Source organism: Seriola lalandi, unplaced genomic scaffold (assembly GCF_002814215.2).
Source record: "Seriola lalandi dorsalis isolate HSWRI2012SDOR001 ecotype SW California unplaced genomic scaffold, Sedor1 jcf7180002054264, whole genome shotgun sequence".
Taxonomy (NCBI): domain Eukaryota; kingdom Metazoa; phylum Chordata; class Actinopteri; order Carangiformes; family Carangidae; genus Seriola; species Seriola lalandi.
Window position 1 is genome coordinate 13,660 of NW_019524817.1, and position 17,939 is coordinate 31,598.

General features: G+C 42.2%; 1 protein-coding gene across 1 annotated transcript; it reads left to right on the top strand.

Moving 5' to 3' along the window:
- Positions 1 to 1,365: 1,365 nt before the first annotated feature.
- meis3 (myeloid ecotropic viral integration site 3) lies at positions 1,366 to 13,145 on the top strand. Its single transcript, XM_023405167.2, has 13 exons — positions 1,366 to 1,822; positions 2,213 to 2,316; positions 6,580 to 6,719; positions 7,075 to 7,249; positions 7,345 to 7,395; positions 7,496 to 7,546; positions 8,075 to 8,224; positions 8,430 to 8,538; positions 8,840 to 8,985; positions 9,663 to 9,739; positions 10,668 to 10,726; positions 10,818 to 10,904; positions 12,032 to 13,145. Exons 2-13 carry the CDS (start codon positions 2,305 to 2,307, stop codon positions 12,229 to 12,231), a joined length of 1,257 nt encoding a protein of 418 aa, XP_023260935.1. The 5' UTR covers positions 1,366 to 1,822; positions 2,213 to 2,304; the 3' UTR covers positions 12,232 to 13,145.
- The last annotated feature ends 4,794 nt before the right edge of the window (positions 13,146 to 17,939 follow it).

The window sequence follows — 17,939 nt, forward strand, 5'->3', positions numbered from 1 at the left end:
AGTGTCTGTGATGTAAATGAGTGTAATCTACAAGTTTAGATAATAGTCAGTTAGATAAATGTTACAGAAACGGGAGATTTATGGACCAGTGGTCAAACAACAAGTTGAAGTGTCCTGAAGAAAAATCAGGTGACTGATCAGCTCAGGACGTCACTCTCATTACCCAACATTAAAGTGGAGTCTATTTGTGAATTGCAGCCCAAAGGAGATAAAAAGAAAGCAGATCACTGCAGACATGAATCCGTCAGATGATGCACACTTAGACGTTAATCCTTTTCATTCAGCCTGTTAACAAAGTGAAAACAAGCCTTGGATCGCCGTTTCCAGCCCATTGACACCGCTGCGCGGCTGTATTACCGGCTCAGTGTAGGAGGGGGTTGAGCGCTGTGATCACCCCCTGTAGGAAACCAGCACCCTGCAGAGTTGAAAAGACCCCTTAGCTGCACGGCTGCTGCGGGGCCCTCACAAGGCGGCCCCACGGTCAAACTCCGGGCCGCCCACGGAGACGCCTGCCCCGGCCTGCTGTTCCCCGCCAAGCCGCTGCTGATTGAAGTGCGGCCGCCTGTTGGCCCCTCACAGCGGGACCCGGGGAAGAGGAGCGTTTTGAATAATTATTATGTTACTGCGGTGTCATTTACAACACAAGACTGGGAGTCGAGCTCTTCCACCGACATGTGAAAGTTTTGTTTCTGTAGTTACAATAAAACTTTCTCACGATAATGGCTTTGTTTTCTCAACTCTCTCAATCAACAAAGACATGGGCCAAAGGGTGACATTTGGGCTGCGTCAAAAGGCTGACAAAGACAATAAAACACTTTGAAAGCTATTATCAGCCAGTAAATTTCTTGTCATTAAGCACGCTTCAAACTTATTTATGAATCTGCATGAGGGACAACTAATGCAAACTTTTTATTTTTTTTTTTTTTTTACTGAAATTACCTTTAAAACGAAATGTGCTGCAGGTAAAACTTCAGTTATGATGGGTTTTAATTGTCTTTGATTTAATTTAATTCTCTTGTTGATAATATTTAAAATGAGTTGTATTTATACTTGGAATATTTTGATGCATTTTAATTGATTGTCCAGACTTTAATAGATCCGTGTTGAACATGCTCCATCCCGCCGGAGTGAGAGAGTTATCACGGTTTATCCCGGGATGATAATAGCGCAGCTGCGGCGAGGATGAGGAGAAAGGAGGGAAGGGTGGGTGGGTGAACGAGGAGTGATATCAGCTCGAGATAATACGACCGAGAGGGGGTCTTCGTTTTCTTCTTCTTCCTCTTCTTCTTTTCCTTCTTCTTCTTCTCTGGCGTTTGTGTTTGTGATAAGGAGGAGGAGGAGTAAAGGAGGAAGAGGAGGAGGAGGGATGGATGGAGGGAGGGGAGCCAAGAACCCCGTCGCGTTTTGACCCTCCGAAACCTCCCCACACACCGCCACTACCAACACCACCACCATCACCACAACTACTACTCCTCCTCCTCCTCCTCCTCCTTCCCCTCCTCCTCCTCCTCCTTCTTCTTCTTCTTCTTCGCTCCTCTTGAGTCTGAAAACACCATCGCTCATTCCCAGCCGTGACATTTTCCAGCCTGTCGCCGTGTGCTGCGCGGACAGCGAGCACAAGGAGCCAAAAAGGAAGGGACGCTTTTCTCTCCCCCTGTCTCCCGCAGCACCGAGCATCCCGAGGCTCTGCGAGCCGGAGCGAGAGGCGCACCAGTCGGAGACGAGGCGCTGCAGGAAGCCGCTGCTCCCTTTCTCCAGGGTTTCTGGACTACACCGGACCCGGCCCCGGACAGGACTGGATACGGCGAATATTTACGTCTCGGTGGGACATTTTACACCATTTACCGGAGTCGTGTATTATTCAACACCACCAGGAAATAGCATTTACTACAGCATTTAATAGGCTGCGAGCTTTATGGGAGCGTTTATTAGGCTACCTATCACCGTATGATAAACCATTAAGCTTACATAGGCAGTAGGGTATCAGGATATCAGACATCCATAAAATCTCCAGTCCCATCATGCTGTAATATAAAACGCGATGGGCTCGGGAGTAAACACACACACAAGGAACAGGTCTTGAGTGTTTTCCTATCCTCAGCCTTATGTGTTTGTGGAAACCTCGGAGGTCGTTTGTGCTTGTTGTTAATCATGTTTACAACTTAATTGCTATTGCACATTAAAAAGAAAACACATGCACTTTTATTTCCAGGACCCTCCAGGGACAGAGGAAGGGAGCACAGCTCGCTGGACTAGCCGAGCAGCGCATCATCATCTCCGGTGTAGGACTGGCTGTCGAGTCGCATGGAGAAGAGGGTAAGTCTGCTGTGTTTTTTTTTTTTGTTTTTTTGTTTTTTGTTTTTGTTTGTTTGAGTGGTCCTGACCAGAGCGTGCTTGAGATAACACATTTCAGATTACCAAGGAGAGGAGGTAATTAGAAAACCATCATAATGGAAGCATATGGTTGGAAATCCTCTTTGCACTTGGCCAGTCTCTGGTCGGGTTTAGCAGCCACACACAAAAACAGAAGGCCCAGTGGAAACAGACTAGTGGACTGTGCTGGCACTGTCTCTTATACACATCTAACCACTGAGATTTTCCCCTTTTAAACTAAGACAACAACTATTCAGAAATATTCTTCACACCCCGCCAGATGTTTATTTGTAAGCGCCCCAATGATGCTGCAAAGAAACAGTGAGAAACAACTTTTAAACCCCGCACCCCCCCCTCACCAGTCATAATCCCTAATTAAGAGGTGAAACGCAGTTCACTCGCGGTTCTGTGTAACTCAGCAATCCCTCAAAACACTCAACAAGGAACTGTTGATCTAGATCTAATATTTCACCCTCTCCTTTAAATATTATGGATTTATTGTTGCGTGATGTCAGTCAGGCGTTATAATGGCACATAAGGGTTAGAGAGTGGTGTAGGTCATTAAGAGGCAGAGGAGAGGAGATGCAGCTCTTCAACTCGGTAAGTAGGTCAGTGTTTTTGCTACAGTGATTCAGAGGCATGGTGGTGGTGGTGGTGGAGGAGGAGGAGGAGGAGGAGAGGAAGGCAGAGGCTGGCGGGCAGCAGGCGGACTGAGACCCAAGTAGAAGAGAGCAATTAGGGTTGTACAATGTGAAGACAGAAAATCACTGCTGTATGAAAACAGAGCAGGAAGAGAGAAGAGAGCTGAGGGAAAGTCCACAAACACACTCAAACACACACACGCGCGCAAGCACACACACACACACACACACACACACACTGAACCAACTCCACCAAACAGCAGCTTCAAAACAGAGTTTAAATAAAGTTATTCGAAACCAAAAAGCATTGATAATATAAATTTACTTCCTGGCAGCATAAATTGCATAAATTGTCTTTTATGCTGAATGGATGTTAGAGTCTGTTTCACTGTCCCATTCAACTTAGATTGTTTTGTGTGTGTGTGTGTGTGTGTGTGTGTGTTTTACAGTTATGACGCTGTGTAATAAACTAAAGCTTTAGTGCAAAATTTGAAGGAAATCAACAGCTCGGTGATTTAAAGTGTGTTCGTTGAAAACACACACGGAAACCAGATTTTGCGAGTTTTAAAAAGTTTCAGTTGTTTAGTGGGAGTGTAGAGGCAGAACCGAAATCTGCAACAACTGTTTTGTTGTGTTTTTTAGTTTTCACCTGCTTAAAATACTGCTGGGTCAAACATTATTTAAACTTTAGGAAACTTTTACAAACCCACAATTACTTGTTAAATACGGTGCGTCCTTGTAATGTGAATGTCTGGTTTATTAAAGTGCAGAAAATCTACGAGACTTACGGCAAATTCATCAAAGTTTATGTTTGACTTTTTAACAATTTCTTGATGCGAAAAAAATCTTCAAACAAATTCACCTTTTTACTGAATTGACGCACTGAGAAAACAAATGAATTTGAATTGGTTTTGCTGCTCAATTAATTATATTGTAGAAAAAAGGGGCAGCATTTTTAGATAAGAACAATTGCACTATAATATAATTTAGATATTTGCTAAGTTCAAGAAAAGACCGGTCATTCTTAATTAATTGTAATGGGAGTTTATTAATTGAGTTGAGACTTTTTAGAGCGTCTGAATTGTGACTGGAAGCTGTGGATTTTCAGTTTTCGTGTTTTACTATTTATTTTACACATTTTCATTCCAGTTTATCAAAGTTAAACGACGTCAATCCTGCAGCTCATGATGTTTGTGACGCTGTGGATTTGTCTTCCCAGCGGAAGTAACCTAAACACGCCTGTTAGGACTATGGCAACTTTTCTACGTCGGTTGAAACAACACAATTAAAAAGTTGTTTTGAAGATGTTGTCCTGCCATCTGAAGCCTGTTGACCACCTCCGTGACTGTTAGAAAAAGTGAAAATTCGCGGAATTTGTCATCTCGACTTGTGCGCTTTGATCCGCCTGACGCACAGAAACTCGATAGGGGCCGTGCGTAAAGAGAGACGCGCAATCCGATAGCGGTGATTGTGTTAATAGTCAGCCTCCATAAAAACTAGAAGGTGTCCCGGGCCAGGGCCTCAGAGCAGGTGCTTTCTGTGATCCTGGTGGCCATATGGGACTCTGACATACAATAATTTGATAAGCCATTTAGGACAGTGGTTCCCAAAGTGGGGTCCAGAGACCTCCAGAGGTCCTGCAGAGGGGTTTCCAGGACGGCAGTTTGCGCACATGAAGAGGAATAATTTAATTTCTCTTTTATTTAATTCCCAGAGGTCAGGACAGACAGAATATAAATGAATAATTGTGTTGGGTTTCACTGTTGCACATAACAACAAAAAACATCTCCAATTGGACTCTTGGATAAAAAGCTCGCCATCCGTGTGATGTCGGGAGTCCTGATGATGTAAACAAGTGTGACTAATAAACAGGAATATGTTTTGAATGTTTAAATCTGAAAGAACAAATCAATGTGCTCCAGTCACACACTTTACTGGAGTAAATCATAACCTCTTGTGGTTGCCTGCCTGGCAGAGTAGTGTCCACAGAAAGAAAAAACTAGGCTGAGCAGATCATAACTTTTATGGCTCAGTTAAAATAACACAAGAGTGAAAGGTGTCCGGGCCAGGTCACCTAGCAGGTGCTGACTGTCTGTGATCTCAGTCGCCCCGTGGGACTGCGGCGGGAGTCGCTTTTAATCCAGCAGAAAGAGAAACAGAAGCAGATCTGCTGACCTGAGCAACGTTGCCTCAGAGACAGAAGCTGCAGTGAAGCACAAATTAGCTCTGAGAGAGAGAGAGAGAGAGAGAGAGAGAGAGAGAGAGAGAGAGAGAGGGGGAGACAAGGGGAATCAAGGGAGTCAGACATGTATATGAGGCTGTGTGTGTGTGTGTGCTGCCGTGGGTACGTTTGTCTCTGGATGTATCTGTGCGTGCGTGTCATTGTGTCTGTGAGCGTGCCATATGTGTGTCTGATCCATCCCGTGTCAGAGTGTGTGTGCGCGGGCCCCAGCGAGGCTGTCACAGCGGGTTGTGAGGGACGTCTCAGCACGGCTCCTGTCTAGTCTGAGTTGAGGAGGCAGGGGACGATATTAGCAGCTACAGGCTCAACGTGTCTTTCTCCGGGGATCTCATCCCTCTCTTTTCTTTTAAGCACCAGACACTACACTTCTCAAGAAGCGAGGGGAGAAAAAAAGCTGCTTTTTCATCTTGACTCGCTCTGCATTTTTGAGGTTATCCAAGCGCTTTAGAGAGGTTTTATTCATAATCCTGAGAGTGGTAGAATTTTCAGCAGCATGTAAATCTTCAACTGAAGCGAACACAGAGAGATCACCAAGGTTTTTCTCATGAAGAAACTGGAACAACTGCTGTATTGCTCCATGGTCCGTGCATGTGTCTACACACAAACACACACACACACACACACACACACTTTGGGCAGTAGGATATTATAACTACAGTATATTATTGGAAGTATTAGACAGATGATTAAAGTAAAAAGAAGTCTATGCTTTTCTGACTCTTTATTTTTGTTGATATTGGTGTTTTTGTTCAGTTTGAATGATTAATAACTGGATTGATTGGACTGATTAATCACTGTTTTCCCACTACAATACTACTGCCACTAAAATCTACAAATACATATGCATGTACAAACATAAAAGCTGACACAATTAGTCCATTAATCAATTACTGGATCAACAGAAAATTAATCTACAACAATTGTGATTAAGTTTTCTCCATGTTTTATGTGGTTTGAGCTCTGCCTAACTGTGATGCACATTTTATAAACAAAAATGATTAATCCATTAATTGAGAAAATAATCAAATTTTTCAGTAATGAAAATGAAGTTAGCTGCAGCACAAATACATACATGGTACGGACAGCTATATACAGAAACACCAGGCAACAGAACATACTAATATAACAGCAGCAGTTCAGACTCTGCTCCAGATGTAAAACCACATCAGCCCTCCTGACCGAGCGCTGGTCCAGTAAGCCGCGGCGCTGAAGCCCCCTGACAGCTCAGCCACATAATAAAATCACAATAAGATTCGATGTCAGACAGGCGCAGATGTCGAACGTGTCTCATGTTTTCTGTCTTTCCGTCTAATTGTGTTTCAGTATGAAGAGCTGGTGCACTACTCAGGGTCGGAGGGCATGTCGGTGGGGGGGTACGGGGATGATGTCAGGCCGCTTCATCCCCCACAGTACGGACCCACCATCCCCGACTCCCTCAAACACCACAAAGACCAGATCTATGGGTAAATATGTGTGTGAGTGTGTGTGTGTGTGTGTGTTTGAAACCCTAGCTGTGGTGGAAACAGTGATTTATGCAGCCTGTCAGCAGCTAGAAAACCAGTTGAAGCTACACATGCACTTTTAGCATATTATTAACATGCAGGGTATATTTGTAAACTGAATATGAAAATACATGTGAGGTGTTAACGGCTGTGTGCTTCATAAATACTGTTGTATAAAGTTTCCTGTAACACCTGTAAATGTATCATGTCTACACTGTGTCAACTGTTACTGTGTTTATGTACAGTACAGTATGTTAACTGTCTATATGTGTGTGTGTGTGTGTGTGTGTGTGTGTGTGTGTGTGTGTGTGCGCAGTCACCCACTGTTTCCACTGCTGGCCTTAGTGTTTGAGAAGTGCGAACTGGCCACCTGCTCCCCTCGAGACTCCGCCTCTCTCTCAGCCACTTCCCACCTCCCCGGCATGACCAATCACAGCGACGTCTGCTCCTCGGAATCTTTCAACGATGACATCGCTGCCTTCGCTAAGCAGGTGAGTGACAGCTGAGAGAGCCAATCACAGAACAGATATCAGTGAGAGCCTGTCTTCCAGTTTTTGTGGTAATTTGTTGAAAATTTGTGTTTCAGATTCGTTCAGAGAAACCCATATTTTCCTCCAATCCTGAGCTGGACAACTTGGTATGATGCACACTGACATCTCGCTAAAATATGACACGTGTTTTTACACATGTATTGTGGATTATGTATTGATTATTAACCTACGTTCTCCTCCACACAGATGATCCAGGCCATACAAGTTCTTCGCTTTCATTTACTGGAGCTAGAGAAGGTTGGTGGAAGAGCAAAGTGTATTTTAATGTTTAACGTTTTTTTCAGTATGGTCATCATGTGTTCATGTGCTTGTTGGAAAGGCTGGATAAACAACAGTCTTCCAATCAAGGTGTCAAAACATCTTACAGATAATCAAGAGAAATGGGAGGCACCCGAGCTAAATTTCATGTGTCATAGTCAAGTGTCTGAATATTTATGTCAGTTTGATATTTTAGTTTTTCTGTTTTAATAAATTTGCAAAAATATTTAAGCTTTGAAGGTAGATTTCGAGGGAAAAAAGATTTTGGCAAAAGACTGCAACATAACAAAATGTGGAAAAACTTCCTGAATTCCCTGTGTGTTGAGAAAGTTGAAGGGAGTCTTTGCATTTAAAATGGAAACCTTACATGGGGAATTTTGTCAAGCATTTAAAGATACGTTGACAAGAACAGGAGGAATGTTTGCAGAAAGAAAAACTATGTTAATATACATATGAATGTTCACAGCAGTGCTTTAAGTGGTAACAGTTTTTCACCTGTCTCCTCAGGTGCACGACTTGTGCGATAACTTCTGCCATCGCTACATCACCTGTCTGAAGGGCAAAATGCCCACAGACCTGGTCCTGGACGATCGGGAGGGCGGCTCCAAGTCTGACATGGAGGACTTCACCGGATCGTGCACCAGTCTGTCAGAGCAGGTGAGACACTGAACGTCAAACAGCATCCACTGCGGGAGAGACTCCTCTGTTCACCTGTCCAGCTGCGTCTACTAGACGTGTGAATAATGGCCGTGTGTTTCAGGACTTGTTGTTCTCGCTCCTCTCCACCTTCTGGGAATTCCCCAACTTCCCATTTCTCCAGCTCCAACCACCTCTTTCTCTCTCTCTCTCTCCCTCCCTGCAGAATGCATCATGGCTTCGGGAGCCAGATGAATGTGCCTCTACTCCTCTGGGAACTCCAGGCACCTGTGGCCTGCCTTCACACAGCACAGCAGACAACTGTAGCGACACAGGTACATACACGCAAACTGGAAATACTGTGTGTGAGAGGAAAACACTGCACTGCACAGAGGCAGGCAGGAAAACAAAGGTGTGCATGTACACACAGCCTCTTATACATGCATCGTGTACTACAACGCTCAATGATAGTGATGATAGTAGCTTTTAAAGAGTCAAATGTGATTAATTAAATATATAAATACTGATACAAGTATCAGCAAAAAAATTAGTGAGAGCTTTTATCAGTTGGACCTTAATAGACGTACGTACACATACGCAGTCGCTAAGATAAAATGTTTCCTGGTCTCCCTGCAGGCGATGGTCTGGACGGAGGAGTGGCCTCCCCCAGCACAGGAGAGGAGGATGAGTCTGACAGAGACAGGAGGAACAACAAGAAGAGAGGGATCTTCCCCAAAGTGGCCACAAACATCATGAGAGCGTGGCTCTTCCAGCACCTGTCGGTGAGAGAAAATATAGAATTTTGACAATAATTAAAAAACATCCTGCGGACCGATAACAAAAGCAGCTCTGGATGAGAGAATAATTACAGAAGGAGAGGATTTAGCAGGAGACAAAAACGTCACCGACATGGAAGAGACAGAGAGGTGAAGCGAGTGTATAATGAAGGTCAATTAAATTAAATGAAAAATCGGGGGATTAAGTGATTATGTGAATCTGCTCGCTATTGAATAATTGTGGAAGTGATAGAAATGGAGTGAGTAATTGTTGGTGAGGTGGTTAGATTGGTAATTAGCTATTAAATGAGGCAGGTCAAATGTTGCTTTTCTCCAATTATTACAGTATGTGTGTGTGTGTGTGTGTGTGTGTGTGTGTGTGTGTGTGTGTGAGTGTGTGTGAGTGTGTGTGTGTGTGTGTGAGAGAGAGATAAAGAGAGAGAGGGTGAGGGGTTGCTGAGGTTGAAAATGTGAGTGTAGATGTGAATTCAGATGGAAGATCATCAGTATTCACACTGAGGGTTCACACACATTATTTTATTTGAGATTTCAGCCTCGTACTGCGGCTTCAAGGCGATTCTGCTGTTGATCCACATGCGTTTAGTTTCATTTCTGCAAAAAAAGCCGCCACCATCACACCACAGAAGTCTTCTTTAACCCGAGCTTTGTGTGTCCTTCCCCAGCACCCGTACCCATCTGAGGAGCAGAAGAAGCAGCTGTCGCAGGACACGGGACTGACCATCTTACAGGTCAACAACTGGTCAGTGCACACCAAATCAATACACACTAACTCCAGCCCTGTGGCTTATCAATAATCAGTTAAACTGTCTTGTATAAATGGAAAGTGTCAACTTTCAATTTGACAGCATGGCCGTTGCCGTGTCAATAACATATTGGCTTGATAGTGTGACGCAGAAATGAACAGTATCTATATTTCACAGCTCATTGAAGTCACATTTTTTTGCTTAGTAACTCTTTATTGTGCACATGTTGTGTGAATAAACGTTAATTAAATGAAAGGTAGCACTTATAGCACACTATAATCTACTTTATTAGAGAGAAGCTTGTAACAGAAGAAGAAATGCCTCACTAAGCATTTTTCCTGAAGCTGCAGAGCCGTAAAATCTACTTACTCCATGTTCATAAAACAGAATAGCAAATCAATATCCAATAATCAGATGATTTACAGCTCCCAAATCCCCTATTCACGCCTTGGGCTCATATCTGCACAGGCAAAGCATATATAAAAACACACATACACGGAGCGTTTCCATGCTGCTGATCAATTAGTTCTTTCGTGACGTTCGATTTTATGTCCCTCAGTTACAGCTACACAAACAGATACACTCTAATTTAAAAGTATAGAGTATGTAATACGTGCTGAACAGTATATTTTGTAATCTGATAACTTGTTTTTATTTGTACCGGTGCTGCAGCACACACACACACACACACGCACACACACAAAGCGACCCAATCAATGCAGATCAATCAATTATCACATGGGCGATCGATACCTGCTCTGCCCTAACGTTGATTTACTCTGCCCTCTGAAAGGGTTAAGTGGTTGTAAAAGGGAAAAGGTTAGCAGTCTCCCGGTCAGCCTTTTTCTCCATTAACTGGTGGCCTCTCTGTCTCGCTCGCTCTCTCTAAACACACTCTTCCTTTATGTCTCTCGCCCTGTAAAGGTTCATCAACGCCAGGAGGAGAATAGTGCAGCCGATGATTGACCAGTCAAATCGCTCAGGTCGGTGTTTATAATTCAGGCAGCTGCTCCGTGTATATACTGCAGAGTGTGTGTGTGTATTTTGTGTCTGACCGTGTGTGTTGTCTCACAGGTCAGGGTGGACCCTACAGCCCAGAAGGAGCGGCTCTTGGGGGCTACGGGCTTGACGGACAGGCTCATCTCGGTCTTCGAACGGCAGGTACGGTGGCCTGTAGGGAACGCACACACTGAAACAAAAGGATAGAACCAGAGATATCGAGAGAGAACAAATCGTTCGAGTGATATGTTCTTTCATCACCACAAACACATACTGTAGGTTTTTGTGACTCAATGAATGTGACCCATCCTGCTGACCCAAATACTCACTCGAGCACCAAATGTGTATTAATCCACTGATGAAAGTAGTCCCCAACAATGCAATCCTCCTGTTGGTGAAACGTTTGCTCGAAACTAGTGTCCAACTGTTTCCTTTTTCTTTTTTTTTTAATCAAAGTATTTATATTTTACCTAATTATTAAGAGCTGGACTATCACAATTAGGTTTTTTTTAATAGGATTTATTGAGAATAAGAAAAATATAAAATATTGTCAGTGTTATCCACTTTAAAGGAGAAAGTGAAAAGTAGATCGCAAGTCATCAAAAAGGGATAGAATAGAAGTGATAAATGTTAAATACGAATTAAGATATAAATATTTATATATATATATATATATATGTATATACATATATATATATATAGGTTAAGAGTGACTGTGTTATTGTCATTCATTATCTGCTTATACAACAGCTTCCTGTAACTGGGAGTTACAGCTGTCGACAAAATACATGAATAAACACAAAACATAAGAAATTTTCTCTGTTATTTCTCTCAGTATTAACATCATATAACTTATAAAGTTAAGACCTGGAACATACTGATACACACTGAGTAGAACAACATGATTTAAAAAACTGAAGGGGAAACAAAGTGGGAAACCTGCACTTTATGTTAAGTAAAGACCAAGAAAACAGGTCTATACTTTATGCTCAGAAAGACAAAATACAGGTGTTTCATCTCTTAAGTTAAAAAAAAACATTGGATGGATTCAGATTTGACTTGTGTCTCTCTGTAATGCTCCTCAAAATATGATTTAATAAAAGTAAAGTTACTGATTTAAGAAAGAAAAATGCTCTTACACACTTGACTGAAGATAGATTAAGACAGATCATTTGAAATGTTGTAGACTTTATCTCTTCGGTATTTCTCCATATTAAAGGGAGAAAATCCTAAAAATGATTCCACTTCATTCACTTTTAAACCCTGTTCCTCTGTTTCTGCCCCACCAGGTCTCCAGGGGATGTCTTCTCTGCAGGGTGACTACCCCAGCGCTCTTCTGTCCCAGCCCGGGTACCCTCCCCACCCAGGACCTTCCCTTCACCCGTACCCGGGCCCACACCCCCACCCCGCCATGCTGCTCCACCCACCGCCACACGCACACCCCGCAGAGCCGCTTCTCGCGCAGGGACTGGACATACACGCACACTAGCTGTAGGAGGAGTCGCAGTGTGTGTGTGTGCGTGTGCGTGGGAAGGAAAATTACTGTATGAATGTGTGTGTATGGTGAGATATGTGTGTGTGTGTGTGTGTGTGGCTGTGTATGTGTAATGACGCACACAGTACACTATTTAAAGAAAAAAAGACACATTGCTCCGAAAGTTTACATTCCCCACTGAAAGACACTGACCTCTATGTAGCTGTTCCACTCGCTAACACACACACACACACACACACACACAGACATAAACATTACACTTACACACATACAGACACACACACACAGTCTGGACCCACAGGTTTAAGCCATACCTCTTTCAGAGTAGAAGTGCTTCCTCCTCTCCCAAATGTTTCCACTGTGTCCTGTGGGTGAGACACATGCTTTAAACTACACTTCCCATCATGCCTGCTGAACCCCAGGAAGACGCTCCGTTGGATCAGAGAGATGAATATTTATCCCCAAACTTTTTACAACAGCACATGGACGTTACCTGGTGGGACTTGATCCTGTGAACACGCCTTCTTCACTGCTCCCTGTCTTCCTGCACACGTTGACTGTCAAAGACACACACACACACACGCACGCACGCACGCACGCACGCACGCACGCACGCACGCACGCACACACACACACACACACACACAGAGCAAGACACACTTCACTGAAAGCCATTTCTACACACATACATAAACACACGCATACACACACAAACACACACAAACTTCTGTAAGCATTTCTTGTACATGTTTGTGTCACAGCTGACGGGGTGTGAGGGGAGCTGCAGCCAAAGGACTCTTTAAACATTCAGCTCCCTCTCCGCTCCGCTCGGCCCGCTGAAACATTTCTGAATGATGATGGTTAATATCGTTATTAGTATTAAAAGTATTAAAATGTTTTTTTTCTAAGACTTGGTCTTTGTCTTCTGTTTGTGTGTGTGGTGTGATTATATTTTACTTTTAGCTGGTTGAGTCAAAGTTATGTTTCTGAAAACAGCTACAGGCATTTATAAATACAGTAAATAGAGGTTGTGGGTAGTTAATAAAAAATGTTAATAACGTCAGTACATTAATCTCTTGTACACTAACTACTAAACATCAGAGTTAGCTTGTTGTGTCATGGACATAAAAGTGCTCATCCAACATGAACCTTTAAGACACCAAAGATATTTCGGTGGTAACATGTCAGAAGACAATTTATTAAAAAGGTTGTTTTCCTTAAATCATCATATAAAAAGCAGGTAACATCTTACCTAAATCACATAACAAGGAATGTCTTTTCTGCTCATTGGGAAGCATTAAACCTGCCAGTGTCACAGGAAATTGTGATTGTACTTGTGCACATTGAAATTTTGACTTTTGGTTAAACATAAAGCGTCTATATTGTAGTTGTTTTCATGAGGCAACATATTTTTTAATTTAAGTTTGTATTAAACATGAACACACCACCTTTCCTTGTGCATCATGAATATTGCACTGTAACCTGTTTTTGATAAATAAAAATTAAATCGATCATACAAAATGAAGATTTCACTTTGCAAAATGTCCCAGTTACATATATTTTCTATTTCTTTCTGAGCTGCTGTTCAAGTAACAATCATCTCACATGGAGATTGAGGCTGATGCAGGTTCATGCACTCACAGATGAGATTATTAATTGTGACACAGCTAATGTTGCTGTTTCTGACTGACACTGTAGAAACTAAAAGTCAAAAATAAAATGTTGCAGATTTGCAAATTTCTGCCAAAAAACTCCCCCCAAACTTTTTCATAAACACAGCAGTCCTGGATGTAGTCTTTCCCTGGAGCTTTTCATTCACCATTCTTTATTCCTAGATTTATTCATCTTATTTTAATCGAATAAACATCAATGAAATATATATGGGGTAAAGATATATAATTCAAGCACTCTCCTCTCCTTATTCACGACTTTCCAAACACATGCAGAGTCAAAAAACGGGCAGCACAACTTTTTAAAAACAGCCCAAAACACTTGTGTGTTCTTCATTTACAATAATCAGGAATATTTCTGCCTTTTTCATGAGATGTTCAACACATTCACAATGAACCACCTTCGCTATCGGTCGACATTTTCTTGAAAAATAGTGTAATCTTCCTCCTTTTTTCCAGTCATAAGTCACGTCACTCTGTCCCTTCCTCTGACTATCTGTTTAACTCTGACCGAGGCCTCAGGCTGCAGCTGCAGCGATCTGTCACACAGACTGGATTATCACAGAGAGCAAAGAAGTTTCATGTCTTTTAATGTTTTATAGCTCAGACCAGAGCTCCATGTGGCCTTTGTAGATCTCCAGTCCTCACATCCTTCTTTCCTGCTTCTTTATTGCCTAAATTAAGGATAATGTATCAACAAGTACAAACACTCAAAACTTAAACAACCTCTACGTCATCGCTTTAAACTTTTCCCATCCACAACCTTCACCTCTCTTCTTCTCTTCATCCTTTTATCCAGCAAACATCCATACATAATTCCTTTTAATGCCCTATACACAGCACCCCAAACACACAACAAACACTGAATACCCCCCCCTTTACCCTGCCCCCATTTAGCCTGGGGCAGGAGGGGGGTCAGGGGCCAGAGTTCAGACAGAGGTCAACAGGAAATAGCTGTTGTCCCTGGCACCCAGGTCCTGACCTCAGCACCCCTCCACTTTTCATTTCTCTTTGTCCCTCCACACACTCCCTCCCTGGCCATGTGGTTCAGGACGAGCCCCTCACTTTTAATCTTTCACCCCCTCACAGGCTTGTGTGGCTGGTAGTCTTTCTGACAACACTGTCACGTAAAACAACACAACAACTTTTCTTTTAATCTGTTTGAAGGACTAAAGGTCGGACAGTGAACTCTGGTTAACACAAAGCTCTTTGTGGGACAACACGGGTACATTTTGCCACCTGCCATCCAGATAGCTAGCAAGCTGTATCCAGTCTTTGTGTTAAGCTAAGCTAACTGTGTCCTGGCTCAGCTTCACATAAGACAGAATGGTAACTCTTGGCAGGAAATCAAATTAGTGTATTTTTCTAAAATGAGTCTTGCTGTCGTCAGACAAGAAATACTCCGGCAGCTTCCTGTAAATCCACAACATGTCATTTTTACACTTCGGTTTTTGATTAAAGGCGCTATTTGGAAGTTATGCTATTACTACATAGCGCTGCTCAGAGGATGTATTATCACCTCTTGTCTTGTAAACACAACAATGGCCAAAGCTCGTGTCAAGCGTCAATCACCACCGCCTGCTCCCAGCAAGAAGTGTTTCCAGTTTTGTTTCCAGTCTCTATGCTAAGGTAAGCCAAGCTAAGCTAAGCTAAGCTAAGCTAACCAGTTGCCAGCTGTGGCTTCATATTAATTGTGCACATAAGTGAGAGTGGTATCGATCTTCTCGTCTAACTCTCAGCAAGAAAGTAAATGGATGTATTTCACAAAATATTGGACTGTTTTATTGATGTTATGCAATATTGGTGCTCTCTCTTCCTACAGCTACTGAACGTGTTCATGTATTGTACAACCGTGGACTACATTCATAATGTATGAATATCACCACTTTTGGAAGAATTTTTTCCTCTCCAGCTATTTGAAAACAACAATCCTGAAATGTATAAAAACCCTGCAACATCACAACCAGGCAGAGAAGTCTAAGCAGAGAAATCAACAACACATATTTATTCATAAGTCAATGTACAGCCCTCACTCACACACTGTAATTCATGGTCACAGCCTCGGCTTGTGATTGGCTGCCCCTGTCTCTCACCAACACGGGCTCCATTAGACGGTGGGAATTACACTGCATAAAATCTGCTTTTATGTTGACAAATGAGGAGGAGACGGGAGGGAGAAAGTGCTTGAATGTATTTATGTGTATTTGTGTTTCAGTGTTTGTGTACTGAGAGAATATGAAGCCTTGTAGCGCATGGAGGAGGTTTCGCCTTAGAGCATCACAAATCAAGGATTTCACTGAAATTTGAAGTTTTGATTAATGCAAATAACATATTTCTGAGGGAAATTAATTTTGCAAAATTCACATAAGTTGAGATATTTTTATTAAAATGACAACAGTGTGATTTTCATGAGCTGCATTGCAGCGCTTGTACAGTGCTGGCCCTCATGTGCAGGATGTTTTCATATATATTGAGTGTATTGCCACATTCCTTATAATGTTTCCGTTTTTTCAAGACTCCTACCGGTTTGAATTTGACCATTTGGGCTATTGAAGCAAAATGAATGCACGTGTGTAATGTGAAAACGCGCGTGTGTGTGTCAGCGCATGAATATGTGTGTGTATAAATATGCACAATTCCATTTTAACATCAAGTGTGTGTCCGTGTGTGTGTGTGGGAGTGGGGGTTACTCTAGTGGTCATTAATCATTCAATTACACACCTGTCAGAGTTCAGACAAGTGGGAGAGAGGGAGGGGGAGGGAGGAAGGGAGGGAGAGAGAGAGGGAGTAAAAGGGGGGAGGGGGGTTGGTGGTGGTGGAATGCAGCAGGGAAAACGAGGAAGAGCAGAGAGGAACTGAATGACAGAGAGAGGGAATGAAAAAAGCTCCAGGATGGTTGTACGGAGAAAGAGAGAAAGTTTTATTGAGGGTGTGTGAACGAGCCGTGACAGAGGCAAGCTGTTGGATGGTGACAGCCCCTGAAAGGCCGCAGTCAAGACAATGACACATACATGCTTTACAGGGGACGAGAGGCAGATGAGGACAAAACAGGGCCGGACAGTAAAGACGCAGCCAGACTCTGTATTTCATCCAAACCGACTTAAGACGAATACTGAGCTCAAAGTGAAGCTGTGCTGAGCATCTCTGCTGCAATTTAAGCACAATGTGAGTGTATGATCATTTTTAAAACAGTAGTCTAATAAAAAAATCTTTTACTACTGAATATTACTATGATTTTCTATTTGTATATACATGGACTAAAGCTTTTAATACATTTATAGCATTACAGGGGTCCCCCCTTGTGCCATTTTAATGCTAATGCTAATCCAAATTCTGCATTATTATATTATTAGTCGGCCATTTCTGAGTTGTTTTGTATTTCACTGACTCTTAAATTCTACATTTTTGGCCTGAGAGCTGAAATATTGACTGTTTTTTCATCTCTAGTTGAAATACTAAAAAATAATATATTGTACTCATAGTAATCCTCAAAGTGTTTTCAGCAGCTTGTTCATAAGAAATGAATGTACCTCCTAACTAAAGTACATACTTCAGCCCAAACATCGTCTGTCTGAATAAAAGAAAAAGACATATTCAGATTGTGCAACACTTTCTTCCTGCTCTAGTGATGCCTGTTCAATGTAGTGGAGTAAAAAGTATAATATTTAACAATGAATGGTGATGCAGTAGACACACAAAGAAGTGAAGTACCTCAAATGTGCACTAAGGTTTCTTGAGTAAATGTACTTAGATATATTACTGCAGATGCACACCAACGGTCATTAAGCAAAAAATGTATTTTTCTAGTGTTTTACATAGTTTTTCAGAGTTTTTGTTTCACCAGAATCTGAATATTATTATTTTTAATCAGATTGCAGACTGATAGTTGTTGTAAATGTTTAGAGGATTTCTTCAACAGTGAAGAAATACTGTATATACTGTTTGTTTGTGCTGCAGGTGGCTCTTTGTTCCCTATTCCTCCTTCTATACAGTATATGTTTAAGTGTTTGTATATGTGAGCAACCCCCCCCC

Excerpts from the sequence above, each read along its gene's own strand:
- meis3 (XM_023405167.2), top strand. Across the intron at positions 7,250-7,344 it reads TCGCTGCCTTCGCTAAGCAG|ATTCGTTCAGAGAAACCCAT; the intron begins GTGAGTGACAGC and ends TTTGTGTTTCAG. Across the intron at positions 8,986-9,662 it reads GGCTCTTCCAGCACCTGTCG|CACCCGTACCCATCTGAGGA; the intron begins GTGAGAGAAAAT and ends GTCCTTCCCCAG.